This window comes from Solea senegalensis, linkage group LG6 (assembly GCF_019176455.1).
Source record: "Solea senegalensis isolate Sse05_10M linkage group LG6, IFAPA_SoseM_1, whole genome shotgun sequence".
In the NCBI taxonomy this organism is placed as follows: Eukaryota; Metazoa; Chordata; class Actinopteri; order Pleuronectiformes; family Soleidae; genus Solea; species Solea senegalensis.
Window position 1 is genome coordinate 8862374 of NC_058026.1, and position 13474 is coordinate 8875847.

Genomic DNA, 13474 nt, shown 5'->3' on the forward strand with positions numbered 1-13474 from the left:
GGGAGGTGCATTTCTGGTTCTACACCATAGATGGCAAAGTAATGAACAAATCTGTGGTCTCAGCTGTTAGTTTAGCTGTTAACTCCACCAGCACTTACAGCTAATTGTGCAATCAAACTTTTGACCTTTAAAATGAATATGGACAAAGATACTTGAATGGTTGCAGTGTATAATAGATGTTTGGACCAGAAGTTAAACACAGTGGCCCAGTAATGGTGACTTGGTGAATTTTAAATGCCTTCTGATTTGACGGCTACCTGTCAATGTAGGCATTCATGAGACTTAATGTTTCCCTGAGTGTCTGCAAGATGTTTTTTACCTGCTCTGCAGTAGTGGCCATCACAACACACCTTAAGTATGCACTTATTTGTGTCTGAGTGAAGCTTTTTGAGGAGGATGGATGCAGTGGATAGACAGGCGTTGATGTGTAGGTGGATGCATATGCAAGAGAACGAGACGCTGTTGCTCACTTTACATCACTGTTGTTTCAGTCACTACAAAACAGTATAGAAGCGGTGAAACTGAAAATAAATCAAGCCTCTGCAAATGCATCGCAAGGCTAATGCAACACAAACCACTAATGGAGTCCTCAGGTTTTAGTCAGTGCTCAGTGACGACTATCTGAAACCAGGGATTCTGTCATCTTGTGCCGCAAGTGTCAGCCTTGAAAACATTAAGTCCTCGACAGAAAGGGAGGGGCACCACTGTCTATTAAAAAGGAGAGAGAAGCAGAAAGAACATTTACTTCAGTGATGAATGAGTGTCTCAACATGCAAGAAGACCTCCCACCCACCTGTCTCATTTTGGTGTCAATTGGTTCTTGAGATCCAGTAACAGGCGTCTTCCTCTGCTGCAAGTTGGTTGCTTGCTTGGCTGCAGATGACGGTGCACTTTGTGGACTGGTAGCTAAACCACAGATACATCTGTGCGTGAAGGCCTGCAATGCGTTCTATGTAGATGCTCCTTGAGTGTGTTCGATTGTGGATGTGTCTGTCTGCACGCAACATGCTTCATGTGCATAGAAAAAGTGTGTGTGATCATGTGTGTGTGCAGCGTCCTCCCAAGCTCCTGCCATGTTTGTGTGGAGGTGGCACTGTACTGTGCAATAAGAGCAGTCAGCCTGCAGGCAGCACTGGCCATCTGGACACATGATAAGGAGCCCGGCCCAGACATCAGTCATTCTTTTTTCAGTCCCTTTCACTGTTATCAGATTTCTGCTTCTTTCTGCTGTCTGTATTCATTTATACCAGTCAAATAGGATACACTGTATTTTAACCATGTCACTCTTTCTGTCTCTCTTTTCTTTCTTACTTTTGATATCTCTCTCTCTCTGATCACCTCTCTTTTTTCTCTTTTCCCCTTTCATCTCTTTTGTCCCTGCAGTTTGCTGTTTTGTGGTCCACAAGAGGTGCCATGAATTTGTCACATTCTCCTGCCCAGGGGCTGATAAGGGGCCTGACACAGACGTAAGTAACCAAAACCAAGCTGTTGCCTTGCACGTTTGATGGCGAGAAGGTGCCTTTAATCGACGGGGGTTAAATTTGTTCCAATAATATTTGTATATGTGCACAGTGCCACCTGCTGATGAAGGAAGACCTTATTGAGACAAATATAACGTCTCAAAAATCTGTAACTGCGGAACGCGATGAATGCGATCCACAAATGCGGAATCACGATTCACAAATGCAATTTCCAGTATTACAAATGTCATGTTATTTGTAAAAATCAATATACAAGTTACAATATCTCTCAAAAGATGGAACACAAATCAAGAAATACGTGTGGATCACCCTCTGCACATATACAAATATTATTGGGACAAATATAACCCCATATTCCTCTAATTAGACTGACGTAGATTCACACTGTGATCAGTGTGCAGTCATATGAACAGGGTTTGCCACACTGGCTCCCGTTGCCACTGTTGAATTGCATTCATGTTGTTTTACGAGGTAGCCTTTTGCCTGCATCACTTCAATTACAGTTTGAACATTAACTATATGGTTTCATTTCATTTCATGTTGTATTTCATTTATAATATATAGGGCTCTTTAGATTGAATAAGGACAGAACATGCTGGTGTCTTTTTTTTCCAGTAGAGAGTTCTAATCCTTTTCTCTGGTAGCACCAATCAATCAAGAGAAGGCAATTCAGATGTTGAATACTCAGAGTTGATTTATGATTGAATCACAGCAGCAGCAGCAGCAGCAGCAGCAGCAGTGAAAGCAGCAGCAGCAGGTGGCTGTTACAGTTCATTCATTGTCACTTTTCCAGTTCAGTAGCTGGGTATAACCTTTTAAGATACGTAATTCCATTGGTCACCCCAAGGCCAAAGTACTAACTTCGAGATCGTAACTATACCTCCCACTATCAAAGCCAGCAATTTTTAGCTTTGGCTTAACACACAGACAGTGACCTTCGTCGTACCATCTCGAGCGTTGTCAGAGAGTTCATGGTGTACAGTACATTTACATGATGTTTCAAATTCATCCAACAAGAAGCTGATTGGTAGATTAGTATTAATGACCTGATCCAGCTTTGGGAGACAGATGGGATATGTAGAAGTGATGGCCAAAACCAACATACACACACATCTGTCTTGGCTTGGGGCGTTTCCTCACTGAAGTAACAGCTGACACTAAATTTAAAAACAAGATTCTGCAGTTTTTTTTTTGTTTTGTTTTTTTAAAAACAGTAAAGATTTTGCTGAGCTGCACTCATTTTCCAATGGATTATTTATTTTTTCCCCCGTTACAAACATTTATAATTGTGATATTTCTGGACCATGAAAATCATTTTAGATGCTTGATAAATATCAGCGTCTAAATGACACATTCATTGGGTCTCAGATTTGCCTCTTCATGAGCTGCGAGTACAACGATGTGCCGTCAACTGCTTGATAAGTGTGAAACCCCATTTACATGCCTGCTCGCTTGCTGGGCATGCACTCTCAGTGTTACAGCAGAACGGCCTAGCCTCTGTAACTGGAGATATGTCAGTGTGTCATTCAAGATCGTCAGCGCAGACTCTTTAAATAGAGCAGGCCATGGATGACACGGAGGCCGTACAGGCAGAAAATAGTCTAAGCTGGGGGACTCTTGATTTGAGCCAGTGCTGCGGCTCGGAACTAGCAAAGGAACACAAGGTTTATCTTGAACAAGACCTTTAGTGACCTTTGACATCTGTGTGTTGTGTGGAGTACATACATTACACAAAAGGTTTCCAACACAGTACACCAATAGAAATCCTTATTTCTCTTCAAGATCTTGGATCATTTTATTTTGGTAAACAAAGAAATGTCTGTTGCAGAACTATTATGTTTCACATAGGTTTTGGCTGTGAAAATGAATTTGTTCATTCATTGTCTACCGCTTTATCGTCCACATGAGGGTCGCAGGGGCCAACTGACACCAGCTGACACAGGGCAAAAGGTGGGGTACATCCTGGACATGTCGCCAGTCCATCGCGGAGCAAACGCAAAGAGACGAACAACCATTCGCTCTCACATTTGCAATTTAAATCTAGTGCAATTTATGGGTAGAACGTGCAAACTGCACACAGAAAGGCCAGAACCACGATGCAAACCAACGATCTACTTGCTGTGAGGCAACAGTGTTATCCACGTGCATCACCGTGTGGCCCGGCTTTGAAAATGGTCTTAAATCATTTTAAAAGCTCTAGATTATCTTCTGTACTCAATATGAATGAATAAATGTCAGTACTCTTCACTATTAAGCCAAGCATTTATTTGTCCTTCAGATATTTTACAACAAAAGCCTTGTTGAAAAAAAAAGTGAATGGATTCTGGGAACAGAACGCTTTTTAATCTGATGCAGAAAGTGTTGTGTTTGTGACCTCAGTGGCATGTTGGTCAGTTGGTGTCACAGTTTTAAAATCAAGTGTATGGCATGATTTATAAAACAAACAAACAAACAAACACTGGAATACAAAGTGACTTTGTGAACATTACCAAGAGGATCAATCGCTTCAGAAAGTGAGCCAAAACCCAACTGAATTCAGCAGTTCCACATGGTCTTTTATTATTGTTTTGATTGAGAGATGCCATGCGCAATGCTCTTTGTTGCAGCCACTCATAGATACATGACCAAGGTATTTTCTATATAATGATCCAGACATTGTCAAAGACAAGAGGAACTAGTGTATAGAAAGATGTATCTGATAGGAGGAGACCTCAAACTCGTGAAATGATTGTAGAACTTTTCTCCGCTGTACAGGTTTTTATGACTCTATATTATTGTACAGACCATGTGAGCACATGAGCACCATGAACCAAATTGCTCTCATTTTAAAATGTATGAGTGTGTTATCTCTCTCCGAAAGCAAAAAAAAAAAATTTAGTGCGCCCATTTAAAATACATTCCTGCGGATATCAGTGCTGTTGCCAGGGACAACCACATGTATTACATAGCTTTCTGTGTCCCATGAGTGCATTTCAGGGAAGCAATAACTTGCATGGCCAACAAATATCCTGAAGATCTGTGGTGCCTAGGTTAGGTTCATTTTATGACTCTCTTTGTCTTTCTTTTATAACCCCCAAATACTAGAAGAAACAAAGTGAGCTGCAACAGAAGCCTCTAGATCTCTTCACTCGTGCTCTCATCACAAGCGGCTGATCTTTGCTTAGTTCGGTGGGGCAAGTTAACCATGAATATATTCTTCCTTACAGCCGCAGCCTCAGTGTGGTATTTCAGTGGCAGGACTGCAGATAGGTGCACACTTGTTGCCACCTTTGAGGAAAGTTCCATCGACCCCTTTCAGAATGACTGAAGTTGATAAATTCAAAATACGAAATTGCATCCGTCTGTGTCTTGGAGGAGAATTTTTTTTACTTCATTGTTCAAATGTTCAAGTAACCTGGCAACAACACTACAGGTGTTATGAGTCAGTGTACTGATGTATGGATAACTACACCATATTTGCATTCTGCCTATAGTGTCTGACAGTATTTTTCCATTTGTGCATGACAGAGTAAAATCTGCGTGGTGTCTGCTTCAACTGATGTGTGCGATTCAAATGTTATCACGGGTTTCTCAGTCACACGTTGCACAGTCTCTCTGAGTAGAGCAGATGCAGAAAGAGATGTGCTTCTCACTTTACTCACTCATTCTCAGATTTGGTCAGTAACTTGGCACGTTAACTGGCCAAATGATCTGTCTGAACAAGTATTTTTGAATTCCAAGTCAGAGAGAGCCACTCGGCTGCTCTCTGGCTTCATGCGCCACAGAGATTAATGAAGTGCTCTACCTCTCACTCAGCACGTTTACATGGAGACGTACTAAAATTTAATTTCTCAAAGTAAGACTAACACACCCAGATAATGTGATTGGAAGTGGAGCTACTACTGCATGTTTACCTTCAGTCGGACTCAAGCTGGCCTGGGTGTCCCACAGATCCCACACCCTCAGCTAATATCTGGAAACAATAGAGGAAGAAAAATACAGTGAGACGATTTTAGGCTCTGTCAGCATAAAGAGTTTGATTCTTTGAAGTTAATAGATAATAGAAGACTTCGAATGCCTGTGCGATGTTTTAAGTAAACGACACGGATACAGTCAATATAAAATAACGTGAAATTAATATAAAAAATTGCTCACTCACCCACTAAAGAATAGCCTTAAATAAAAGTTGAATTTGAATTTGAAATGTCGGCACAAAGATCTGGCTCTCTGTAATCCTTTGTATTGAGTACTGGTATTTACTGTCTATTAGTCTGTTATTGAGTTGACAAAGACTCTTAGTTGTGCATGTGTGCCTTGGAGACTAATTATTATTTTTGTTGTTGTGTATCAGTGTCTGATGTCCTTATCAGAACAGTCACACACGAATAAAGAATAAAACAGCTACTGCTGCCATCCGACTAAAAAGCTCAATTAAAAAAAAGACCAATTGCTAAATAATCTGTCTGACCAATTGGAGCTTTAGCTCCAATTAATCTCATTTAACAATTCATTTAACAAACTGTTTTGGTTCGACTGCCAGGTGTAATGTTACCAGCAGCTTGAGTAAGTTCAGTGCTTTACAGGACACACCCATTAATAATGCAATCCAGCCTCACTACAGGGGCTCAGCAGATGAATCTGAGAGGCTTGTGTATGTGTGTGTGTGTGTGCGTGTGTGGCTGCTGCACTGATGTCCACTTAACAAGTGATGCGAATATGATCTGGGGTGATCTGCGTTTTTGCACTGATTTCCTCTTAACACCACATGCACACACGCTCACACTTGGCTGGTCACCGATACGCCCTCGGGGATGTTCAGATACAGTAGGTGTGACAGTGTAACAGAGTTAAGCATCAGCAGCACATGCTCTCTGTCTCCTCTGCTTGGAAACGTGGGGAAACTGACCTCAGGGTGACAATAGTCCAGTTTTACTTGGAAATACTGTACTGCACTCGACAAATCATAGTACAGTTATTTTGACAGGTTCCATATTTTTTTCCATCTTAACTGCACAGTGTACAACGGACCTCTGCAGCGCTGTAGTATTTCACCATAATGCCGTTTGTCACAAATTCACATAACTGCATTGCCATTAGACTCTGTAGGCTGGATAGAGTCTTTATTTTGAACAATGCAGTTGGTTCACTCTCTGACCCAGTTTCAGGTTCTTAGTGTCACCCGAGTTAAGGTGTGAAAGAGGGTCGTCAGGGTCACCTGAGAGACACAGTCTGTTGAGAGCCAGAGTTGTACGGTTTGCAACTCCACAGTGTCGACCACAAACATGGTGGCAAACACACCGGCCTCTCATTTTCTAATTTAAAGAAACGCAGTCAAATGGCGTGTGCAGGGCTTCAGTAATTCTGAGTAGAAATCGAATTTGTAAAATGAATGAGTAATGCTGAAGGCAAGGGGTAGCTAATATTTAAAAGGGCAAATCACAAACGAGATGTACAGCAGGTCTGGGGAGAAATTAGTAGTTCTGGTGATAAGACGTGGGTCTCATTACAAGGACTCTCTGCTTGGGAATTGAAAATAAGATTTAACAGTGGAGCTAAATTACATCATCTGCGCCACAGGCGTCTTGGGAGTGTCATAGCCAATGTAGCCTCTTGTCTATACGGTTAGTCCAATTTCCCTCTTTCATGGGTGTTGGTCAGATCTTTTCAAAAGGCTTGTTGTGGCCCAGAGGTTGTAAAAACTGTGTCGTGGTATCCAGGCATTCCTTAATTGTCCGGAGTTCTTGGAAACTTGCAGTGCTGTGTGTTCTGCTCAGATTAGTTTGCCAGTATGACTTGTTTGACTAGCTTACCATATGACATTGTGTATTGTTGTCAGCAATGTCAGACAAGCTGTTCCATCTAGCTTGTTCATCAACATGACAGTAGCTCCACTGTAAGAAACCTGTGAGAAAGCTGCCTCTCTTTCAGGTGCAAAGACACAAATCAACATAGAACAGGAAGCATGATGCGATGTTCAACCACACCACAGGAGTTTGCTTCCCTGTTGTTTCATAACTACTATGAGCACAAACAAAAGCTTTGGTATGTTTGCATGTTATAATCAAAAGCAGCTGTAGTTGTATTCCCCCTTCGTTTCATTTGCAAGTGATCGGAGTGGTTTTCACAAATGGAGTTTATTTCCAGCAAATAAAAAAGACCATTGCAGGATTTATTTATTGATTTATATGTTTATTTCGGTCATGACATTTAGATCACTCGTCACACATCAGTGTAGTTCACACAATACACATAACCGAAAGGGAAAGCGGGAGAAGCAAAAGCTTATCTAGTCCCGCCCCCATTATCATCGTATATTACATAATTATTCTTTTCTTATGACATTTGAAAAAGAAAAACATGTTTCAGCATCAGGTAGCACTCAGAGATATAGTCTAGCTCTAGACAGTCAAATCAGACTCCATGTGTGTCTGTACATGTGTCCATGATATTCCGTCGCGAGTGACAGTCTCGACTTATGCCAGTTGACTGGCATATTCAACTTCCCAAAAGTCACAAAATAATCCAATCAATAGAAGTCAATGCATCTTTTTTTCTTTCTTTTTTTTCAAAGAAATTTATCAGTCTGCAATATAATGCACTGTTGCATCCCTTCTGTTTGTGAAAATCCTCCAGCTTACAAAGCTCTTGGATAATGCTCAAAAGGACAGATTGCGTCAACTGTATGGAGCACAGTCAGTTTTGAGACATCCTCTTCCAAGGTTGGAGCTTTGCTCCGATGCTGAGACAGAAATGTTGCTGGTAGTAAATGTCAACGATGTAGATTACTTAAATCTCCATCTCCATGCAGCGTGATGTTTATATTTTGTACATTTTGTGGACACTAATGGCGCTTTTCCATCACACGGTTCTAGCGCTACTCGGCTCTAGCCTACTCAGTTTGGTATCATACACACACAGACTAGTGACGGGCAAAGCAGTTGTTTTCTGTGTACTGAATCATTAGAATCAGTGAATTAAAAAGATTTGTTTGGTACTTCCCGCTGTCACTAAATACACCAGACTCCTCTGTTACATATATGTTGGAGATTAATATATATTTTCCGAATTTTAAAACTCTTTTTTAACTGATCTACAGTTCAGAATTGTTTGGTTTGATTCCCGGTTTGATTCCCGTACGTCACGCTCATGACTCTTCCAGTGATGACACTGTCTGACCAATCTGTGGCCGGCAGACTGTAGACATCACATTTTAGTTTCGGCTCAGCTCGCTTGGAACCTCACAAGAGCACGTTCTAAAAATGTACCAGGTACTATCAACCGAGTTGAGTTGAGCTGAGTCGAGCTGTGCTGGAACCCTATAATGGAAAAGCGCCATAAGGCAGAGACCGGCAAACTTTGACCCTGACTGAATTATGTCTCCTGAGCCCATGCATGCTAATATAAACAAATGTATAGATGCTATCACACATAGCCTATATTCCTACCTAAACTAAATTCAAATTTCTTTGATAACATTGATTTATTTAGTTGAAATGAAACTAAATTGCCATTTTAATTAAAACTTAGATCACTGATTGTAGAGCTGGCCACATAAAGATGTTTATTATTCTGTTTGGGGAGTATTTATAGATTCAGAGCACAGAGCTTAACATTTTTTAAGACTGTATTACTCTTTCGACTCAGTGTGATGCTTTTGTGATTATCTAATTGTGACTGTCTATTTGTGCATGACCAACAAATACCAGCAAAAGTCTTTTTTTGTGCAATTTTAAAAAACAAACAAACAAACAAAAAAAAAACTCCATGACAGAGGTCAGATTCTGCTTTTGTTTTCTCCATGTGATTATGAGGACATGGTTGCTTATACTTGGTTTAGTTCCATAGTTTAATTTGGCCCCGTTTGGTTAATTACACTCATTCAAACACTGTGAATTAGGCACACTGTCATAAGCTGTAGATGGGCATGAAAACAATGGCACATGCTTGAATAACATGGGTCAATCAGTGTCTTTGATTCCCACCAGTGCGAACAATGAATGGTTACTGAGCAGTCAGAGAGATACGAGGTGAGCAACACTGTCGCCATTTGTCACGGACATGTTTTAAATAAAAAAACTAAAACCAAAGGAAAATCAACAAAGCCTTTTGCTGTATTCACACAGATTCATTTACAACGTTTAGAGTCGGTTGGATCCAATATTTAGTCCTTAACGAAACAGCTCTCCAAGTCAGCTGACTCCATATATACCAGCAGCCCCATGTGAAATCTTCAGCTGATGCTCATAACACAACGTGGTCTGAGTAAATCAAACATTATGATTTCCATGACAACATCATCATCGGTAGTTAGTGGCCCCTTAATGTTTTTGTGTTGTGTTCATATTGCAGCCAGAATCATACGTCTCTCAGTGTGTGATATTGTTTTTGAGAGAGATACATTATTATCTTGACTACGTCGTAAATGGACCAAAAATGATGGACTTTGAGGGTCAGTTTATTTGTTTTGATTTCTTCAACCTGGTTTTAGATATTTGACTGATAATTTCTCCTTAAATAAAAACATACATAAACAAAAATGTGTTGGAAAAAAATAGAGATGTTCTATTTTTATGTGAAACCCTAAACCTTTTACATTTGTATTGAGAAATAAAGAGTTGTTTCTGTGGATGATCAGTGCTGACTGACGGTTCGTGTGATGGTAGCGCTTTCTCTGGGATGCCTGCTGATGGGGTTTATATGGTCTGAGATGCTAATGAACACTTACAGATTTCTAGTCTTCCCTGCTAATGGTCTGTGACGTGCCTGTCTAAAAAGAGGTTTGATCAAGGCTCAAATGAGTGTAAGTGCTTGTGCTGTGTGTGTGTGTGTGTGTGTGTGTGTGTGTGCGCATGTGTGTATTCAGTGGGAATTGCTGAATCACTTCCTGAGAAAAACATTCCTCACTGGAGAAGTATTACACTGATGTCTATGCAGGGAAGTCCTCCATGATCTTAACTGAGTTTTACAAAGAATTTCCTCAACATTCTCATCTGCGTCCAATGCTTTTTGGTGCTTTACAGTAACTACAAATAGCTCTAAAACTTGCATGACTGTGTGAACGCTATATGTCGCATTCCATATTGATGAGAAAGAGGCCTTATGAATGCCCTCCTTGTGTGGTATTTACAACCACAAACCTCGTAATCGTCTGAAAAATAAAAGTTAACAGGTTGTCTTCGCTGAAATGTTCTGAAATGGCAGAGGTCTTGGTAGTCTTAATATTTTCTGTTTGATGGTGAATTAAGATATTGTTATTTTTGGAATTTTAGAATATCTCTGAGGAAAATGTTGAGGTTTCCAAAGCCCTCATCAGTTAACCACTTGTTAGCTTGTTGAATCGTTTGTTTCTCTGTCTTCGAGACCTTGACAGTCATGCTAGTGTCTACACTGCTGTTGCCTAGCAACAATTGACTTACCCACTTGAGAGGCTGAGCATACCATGTGCACAACCACCCTTATTCCTTTACTTTTATTTATGAGTCAAACATGTTTCAGCTCAACACACTGAAACAGTTTGTGAACAATCTCATTTTAAAGACTTACATGTGAACTTGTTTTTTTTGTCTAGACTGAGCACGCGCACACAAACTATTTAACATGCATGCAATTATCCAATCGACTTGTTCACACTTACATACACACTCACAAGCACATTCTGTCAGTCCCTCAGGGGTTTGTTTACAGACAGTATCTCGTAGCCTGTCTTTCTACCAAGCATGCTAAATATTACTAATGACCGGTGCATGGGAGAGTTGGACCTGCTCTTGACCCCGAGTCAACGCGGTGTCACAAATCGTGCAGGACACAAGTTTGTACTCCGACATCCTGCCAGCATGCGACAAAACTCCTCTCTGATTTCAGCACTGAGACGTGAAGCACCCACTTCTTTTGCACTTTTGGCTCATTTAAAAGCTGTGTTACTGATTATATGCTAACATTTCCCAACGTGTGTGAATATTCTGTATTGATGTCTCAGTTCTAACCTCTTCGCCGCACTCTTAAAATGGCTTACTTATTGCTATTACACACAATTTGAGATTGCTAAACACTTTTGCTCTTTAGCTCACCTTCGTATCACTACCAATCAAACACGTAAAAAGGCATAACAACAGAATTGGCATGGCGTATTTTACGATTCTGTCAAACAGGCAGACGTGCTGTAACCGTCCTCCAGATCAGTTCACACAAAAACACTTGAAATAGAAACCTTACAGGGTCTGAGGTCTAAACTTGACCTGGCATGTCAGAGTGAGGCCTGAAGCTGAACCAGCAATAGGTCTGAACCTCAACGCCAGAAATAGAATGAGACAGATCCTGTAGGTCAGGCTTTTTTTCTCCCCATCTCCTGCTCTATCTCAAGAGACTCAGAAACAGTTCCGTGTACTCGTTTATGTTGTTTATTGCAGGTAAATAACAGAAAATTACTGGTTCATATGCATTGCAACAGGCAAAGAATAAAACAGATCAGGACATGCGGTTTGTTTGTGTGATTTTTGCTAATTGAATTATTGAATTATTGAATACATCTCAAACATTCAAACATTCACACAGGTAAATATTTACCTGTGTGTTTTCCCTCGGTCAGACCTGAGCCTGACTTTGACTCAGAGAAAGAGGCATATGTTGTATTTTTTACTCCGTTTCATTTTCCAGATGAAGTTGAAGTTGATTAGGCAAATTGGACACTCTAAATTGAGAGTGTGTGAGTGGATGGTTGTTTGTTGTTGTTTGTGGAGGATAAAGTGTTAGAAGGTGGATGGAGGTTGAAGTTGGAGGAGCATGTGGTCTATGTCTACATTAAAATGAGATTTTCTCTTCCTTCTTTCTCCCTCTGGATTCACATTCTTCTTCTCACACCATATCCACTACAATATGTTTTGCTGAATGTCTGGGCTTTTTCTTTGCAGTGCTAAAGAAGCAAACGTGTCTTTTCCTCCCGTCTATAATTAAGTCTCCAAACACACCAATACATGCACACACACACACACACACGCACTCTTGTATCGAGTTCCTGCCATCTGAACAACAAAGCAAAGACCATTAAAAGCAGAGGTGTGCAGCAAAACTCACTGCCCCTGTCAGCTGGGTCATTACAGTGAAAAAAGACTCTGCCAAGACTCGGGTCATTAGATACGTTTTTAGGACATATTTACGAAGTACCTGACAGACGGCCTGCAGCTTGGTGTTTGCAACCAAATGAACCTGCAGGTCTTATTTTGTACATTTACTCATTTTTTTTGCTACTTGTCACAGCGCTGGAGAAAAGATTGGAATAGCAGGTGGTCATCTTCCAGCGGAAGTGACAGACCTTGTCCTCCAATGACCCTGTGGATGACACTGGTAGCTTGTGTGTGGGGCTATATGCTAATGAGCACAGGAGCATGTCTCACCAGTGTTGTACTGCTGCTGTCTTCTCCTGCTGTGTAAATCCATAGCAGGCGAGTTGCATGCCTTTCAATACAGAGCACCGCAATTCAGTTATTAAAAACATACAGCGAGGATTCATGCTCGCGGATCTTTGTATGTTATGCATCAGTAAGTGTGTGTCTGTAGTCGCTGAAAAGAAGTAGGTCTGATCTGCAGGGGGCAGGTTATGTGTGGTACAGTGGGGGTTTAGCATTTAGCATTTGCTTTCATTTTGGTTTTGGAGCAAATCTGTAGTTTTCTTAACACATGCATCTCTTTTTTTAAGAAATGAACATGCAGGCCACTGTCAGAAACACTGCCTCTTTACTGAGTATGAGTAGAAACCTTACTGTAAAACATTGGTGGAAAGCTTAAAACAAAGATTTGGAGCCTGGTTCCCTTGCAAAGAACTATTCAATATACATGGAGGTCGTGCTAAAAATGTACATTTTTACAATCCTAGTGCTGTTATCAATGGCATTCATTCATTCATTCATTCATTGCTTGCCACTTGCAGAGGCATTCAGCATCAGTAAAAAAAGGCAACTTAGGCCCTGACAGTCATTAAAAATATTACCTATTATTTCCCGGCTCTTCCAGCAGACAGA

The 13474-nt window shown here is 40.7% G+C and overlaps 1 protein-coding gene across 1 annotated transcript in view; it reads left to right on the forward strand.

The window, feature by feature from the left end:
• Positions 1 to 13474, forward strand: part of LOC122771238 (protein kinase C alpha type-like) — a 113975-nt gene that overhangs the window by 43000 nt on the left and 57501 nt on the right. The window contains exon 3 of the mRNA XM_044028677.1: positions 1384 to 1466. Within this exon, the coding sequence (XP_043884612.1) occupies positions 1384 to 1466 (83 nt within the window). The remainder of the gene's footprint in view (positions 1 to 1383; positions 1467 to 13474) is intronic.